This window comes from Montipora foliosa, chromosome 2 (assembly GCF_036669935.1).
Source record: "Montipora foliosa isolate CH-2021 chromosome 2, ASM3666993v2, whole genome shotgun sequence".
Lineage (NCBI taxonomy): Eukaryota > Metazoa > Cnidaria > Anthozoa > Scleractinia > Acroporidae > Montipora > Montipora foliosa.
In genome coordinates this window covers 42,967,733-42,972,732 of record NC_090870.1, presented here as the reverse complement: position 1 = coordinate 42,972,732, position 5,000 = coordinate 42,967,733, and the positions used below count along the sequence as shown (strand labels likewise).

The 5,000-nt window shown below is 39.3% G+C and overlaps 1 protein-coding gene across 3 annotated transcripts in view; it reads left to right on the top strand.

Moving 5' to 3' along the window:
- The window catches only part of LOC137993176 (sushi, von Willebrand factor type A, EGF and pentraxin domain-containing protein 1-like), a 109,172-nt gene that overhangs the window by 104,055 nt on the left and 117 nt on the right, over positions 1-5,000 (top strand). For all 3 annotated transcript variants that reach the window (XM_068838876.1, XM_068838875.1, XM_068838874.1), the window contains one exon: positions 4,501-5,000. This exon is cut by the window's right edge and continues 117 nt beyond it. In XM_068838876.1, the coding sequence (XP_068694977.1) occupies positions 4,501-4,892 (392 nt within the window). In that variant the 3' untranslated portion in view covers positions 4,893-5,000. The remainder of the gene's footprint in view (positions 1-4,500) is intronic.

The window sequence follows — 5,000 nt, the reverse complement described above, 5'->3', positions numbered from 1 at the left end:
GCAGGCTAGCAAATATTTATCTTCATCACTAACCTAATTTCTCGATGTTGTTTTCCAGCTGCCTTTCTAAAATTGCTTGAGATTGTTTCTCAGGTATTTTTCCCATCCTTAACAGAGGTTCTCTCGTAAAAATCCATTTCGAACCGTCCGTGAAAATCTCCTTCACCGAAGTGGCCATTTCCTGCGCATTGTGAGGGCTGTTGTATATGAACTACCGGTAATCAAGTTTCCAGGCTTAAACTTTGTAGATGATTGGCATATTATATTCACAATTAACACACCAAATTTGGAGAAAACCGGAAGTAACACAATTTTTCTTGTCGCTTTTTGTTTTATGGGTCCGTTTGGACCCAGAGCGAGCGCGGGGGACTGGAAATGAGTTTTAAACACCATCGTAGACACTTGAAAAACATCTGTTACTAGTTAACCGTTAAAAACTGTTTGTTTTTAAATGTGAACTACTATTCTACGATCGCACTTAACCTTATCATTGGGTCATGGATGTGGACTTTCGACTTTGGACTATGGAATTGAAACTTGATATTGACCAAGATATTGTAACATAAAAAGGAAACACTGTGATACTGTTAAAGGGGCTAGGTCACGCAATTTTAGGCAATTTCAGCACTAATCGAATGGTCGTAGAATTAACTAAAATATCGAAATAACTGTTCAAAACTAAAGAAGAACTCTAACAAAACTCCGGGAAGCCAAGAAGGGACATGGGTGGTCAAAACTGGAGAGGATTGAAATGGATTGATTTCGGTAAATTTGAAAAACGTCGGCCCACCTTTTTTCAAATTTATATCGGTTTATATCAAAATGTCAGTTACACAGCTGGAAATCATTCTCAGTAGTTATGTGGCCTTGATTTTGCAAATGAAAGACTCTTGCTCTTCCAATTTGATGTTTAGAGCTCATAATTAACAAAATTGAACAAAATTATATAAAATAGTGTGACCTAGCCCCTTTAACTTTGAAGGAAACCGGCTAAAACTCCTTTGAACAAAGTATAGGCTACCCTCAGCCTCTTCTTATAAAGAAAATCAATTTAAAGAGTCTGCCTCACCCACTTTGTTGTTGTTATCTGGGAATTTGATGCCTCTGCTTCCATATATGAACAAGCATCGTTGAGCTCTTTCAGCACTCGAGAGAAAAATGTGAACAGTTTTGCCAGGGAAATAAAAAAAATACTTCAAAGATCCTCAGGGGAAATTACCCTGTGAAATTAAACCAACCGAATACCCTGCCATTTCGAGCGCTTTTCTGTGATGCGTGGAGATGCATCTGTAGTGAATTTCAAGAGGGAAAGATAGTTTCTACGTGTGGTACCTAGTTTTAACTTTTGACTGGACCTTATCAGCAAGCAACCCATATTTATTTGATATCCAAGCAGTTGGCAATGGAAATAACAAGGCGAGATAATATAATTCGCTGCTTGCGCGGTTTGCTTTCAATAATGCAAGCGGTTAGCGATAAGCGGTACCGTACACAGTACACTCTAGCATCAGATGGAATGCTCTTATTCTACGTCCTGAGTATTTCGTCATTTTCAAGTTTACCAAGTCTTGAAACGGGTGTTGAATCCAAAAACAATTTATTTTTCGTGTAAATTAAACACAACTTCTGACCTATGACCTCTATAGTTTTACTTTTCCAGACCAAAAATCAAAATGTCACACGCAACCACTTGATTCCACAAAACGCAGTTTTATTATCAGTGACAAAACGAAATGAACAGCAAAGGACAAAGGCTTTTACTGATTGTGATAAAGATCAGTATTCAAATGTTCGCCAAAGATTTGCCTTGCCTCTTTGTTCAGTGCCGGCAGCCTGAGCAGAAGACACGCAGAACAATTTTTGAACAGAATTATCGACCCGACGGTGAAGTCGCTGTTCGTGATTCCTTGCGATGTAGTTCAAGAAGTTACTTCTTCATTTTCCAGAAATGATAATACATTGATTCTGATCGTTCCAGCCATTGAACGTCCTCTCGTCTTCAAGGAAATCCCAATTGCAGTTCTCTTCGCTTCGCTTTTCCACTCGATACCATGCTGCGAAGACCAAGTCATACATAAATGATAATAAAAACTGAAATTCTATCACACTTAGCTTATTTTCCCGTGGAAACCAGAATTATATAGTCCATCTGATATCCGATGGATACAGATTACTTCACACAGTGATATAATGCTGAGTTTCGGTGGCCCTAAAAATGGCGACTCAAGTTATGTAGGCGCGCAATGTAAAGTGGGTGAGTCAAGCTCTTTAATTAAAATTGACATAACCACAATTGCAGCTAGCGCTCAAGTTCGAAAGATTAAAATTGTCTAAGTTCTTTTAATGCTATCAACCCATTAGCTAAGGCAAGAATATGAACACACTTTGTGGGGTAAAGGGGTAGGGGATTAAGCACTCCAGTCGCAAAATAGCTGACATAACATGTTGTTCTAAAGCTAGTATTATGCAACAAAGAGAGATGATAGTTCTCTCTCAAGGGTGAAAATCCCTTGGCTGCGGAAGAGATAGTAATCCCCTACAGGAGGTGATAATCCTCCGGGGTAACACTCATTCCCATGGCAACACAGCTATAGGGGTACCGATCCCCAGAATGAAAAGCTACCATGAGTCTATGGGTGAAAGTGTGACCAGCATGGGAGCACTTAATCCCGAACCCTGACTTTATTGTACCATTAACAAATATAAACACCTCTTAATGAGCAACAAAATATTAGCAATAGGAATAACAAGGTGCTATCTTGTAAAGGAATAAATATTATTGACAGTTGACAATAAGTCAAAGTGCCAGAGTTCATGTCCTTGAAGATTGTTGTGACTATGTTCTTGTTGTTTTTGTTGTTTTTGTTGTTGTTGTTGTTTTTGTAGACTATAGCTAGGAGAAGGCTCCCCACATTGTCTTTTGAGTACTAGTAATTGTGAAATTCTACCACTACAAAGGGAAGGGTGGGAGGGAACTGTGATTCTTGTCAAAGCTGAAGAAGAGAATGAATCACTGAACAGAAGCAAACGGAGAAACATGCTTTGATTGACAGAGGGAAAAACCAGTGCTGTAATTGGACAATAACTGACTTTGCATGAGGCCCATAGGATAAATGATCTTTGTCCCCTGTATTGCTCGCATTTACCTACATGCAGATACATATTGTTTACTGTTAGCTTGACTCTAGTAAGCTAAAGGTTGTATCATGAACTGTAATTTTAGGAGTTGGTTTGGGGCGAAGGATCCTATCCCTGCGGGTTTACGATCGCGAGTCATTTACAAGTTTTCATGTGCAGGCTGTAATGCCTGTTATATTGGTGAAACCAATAGACACTTCGCCACTCGCATCCGTGAACATCTCGCCTCCGACAAACATTCCCACATATTTAAGCACTTGAGAGGTTCTGAAAATTGTCGCTCCCGGTGTTCAGAAGACTGTTTTAAAATCCTCGACTCTGCTTCCACACGTTTCCAATTGAAAATCAAAGAAGCCATGCATATCCTTTGGGAGCAGCCATCTTTAAATTCCCAAGTCAAACATCTTAATTTATCCCTTTCATACTAATTAGTTTTTTTTTTCTTATCTTTAACAGTTTGGTTTTTTCTGTTTTGTTTCGTGGTTGGGTGTTTTTATTGTTCTCGCCTTCATCCTTAATTATTCATGTTATATCTCACTTTGTTACACTATTTATTGCTCAACTTTAGTTTATTTCTCATTTGTCTACTGACGATGGATGATGTTTCATCCGAAACATGTATTGATTAAATATGAATTTCAAAAACATCGTATGGATCATCAAAGCGATAATTTATATTCTATAAATGTTCTTTAAAAGTCACTTCAATTAGGTGACTGTCTGTTTGAAATACGTGTGATGATCGTACAGATTGTTTTAAGAAGGTTGAACAAGATTACAACCTCCACTTATGAAAGTGTAATGGGAAACACGATAAGTGTGGGGGGAGGGGGGGGGATAGGTTTTGATTTGAATCAAGGAAGTGGGAGTGGAGCGGAGAGAGGTTTAGGAGAAAACAACACCGTAGCCAAAAAAATGGGGAGGGGGGGGGGGGGGACAAAGCCCCCAAGCCCCTGCCTCTCCTTCGCCCCCGTGTTTGTCGATGTTTTGTTTACAAAAGACGTGGGGCTACAGTATTCCAGATAGGATAATACGTAAGACTTGTCCAACAACAGTGCAACATCAGAAGGTACCAATATTTTTAATCGCCTCAAAACTCCAATTTTGGCATGGTCCTTCTTTTACCTGGCTAATACGTGGTCCTTTCAGGACCACTTAATGTCAATGTGAACTCCAAGAATCTTGACAAAACATTTTTTTTTAAAATTCAATAGGAAAATCGCTCATACAAAGGGCAGATTCATGGATGGAGTTTCCCAAAAAAAACATATCTTTAGTTTACTGTGATTCACTGTCAAATAGTTTGAAGAAAACCAAGACGATAGTAGATAGCAACTCTTTCGCTTTCTTTTTAATTGTCAGAATGTCTCGCCGTTGGCTCTGAGGTGTTTGCGCGATGGAATACAATCGATAAACACACTCGCTACTTCCATGGTTTTATTACAAAGATCGACAAAACAAGTGTGGAGGTCACTCCTTCTGGCAATCATGGTGCAAAGGTTGACAAAATCGTGGAACTGCCAAGATCTGAGAAACTTTATGTAGTAATTAACAAACAATCCAATCCATCAGACATCAGGATAGGTGCAGAGGTCATTGTATCTTCTGATGATCGCATTGGGTTCTCTCAAGGGAAAGTTACGCAGAAATTTGCCACTTGGTACGGTGTTGAACTGGGTAACGGATCGAAGGTCTGGAAGAAGGCAACTGACATCCGGCTTCTTAAAAGTCCCGTATATTGTGACAGGGAATAATGCCATAAACCAACTTAAACCTGTGCATCCTTTTTCACTATTTTCTCCTCTCTTTCTAGAAACTGAGAGCTTCAATTCGCGCAAAGACTGCGTCACAGTCTCTCCTTG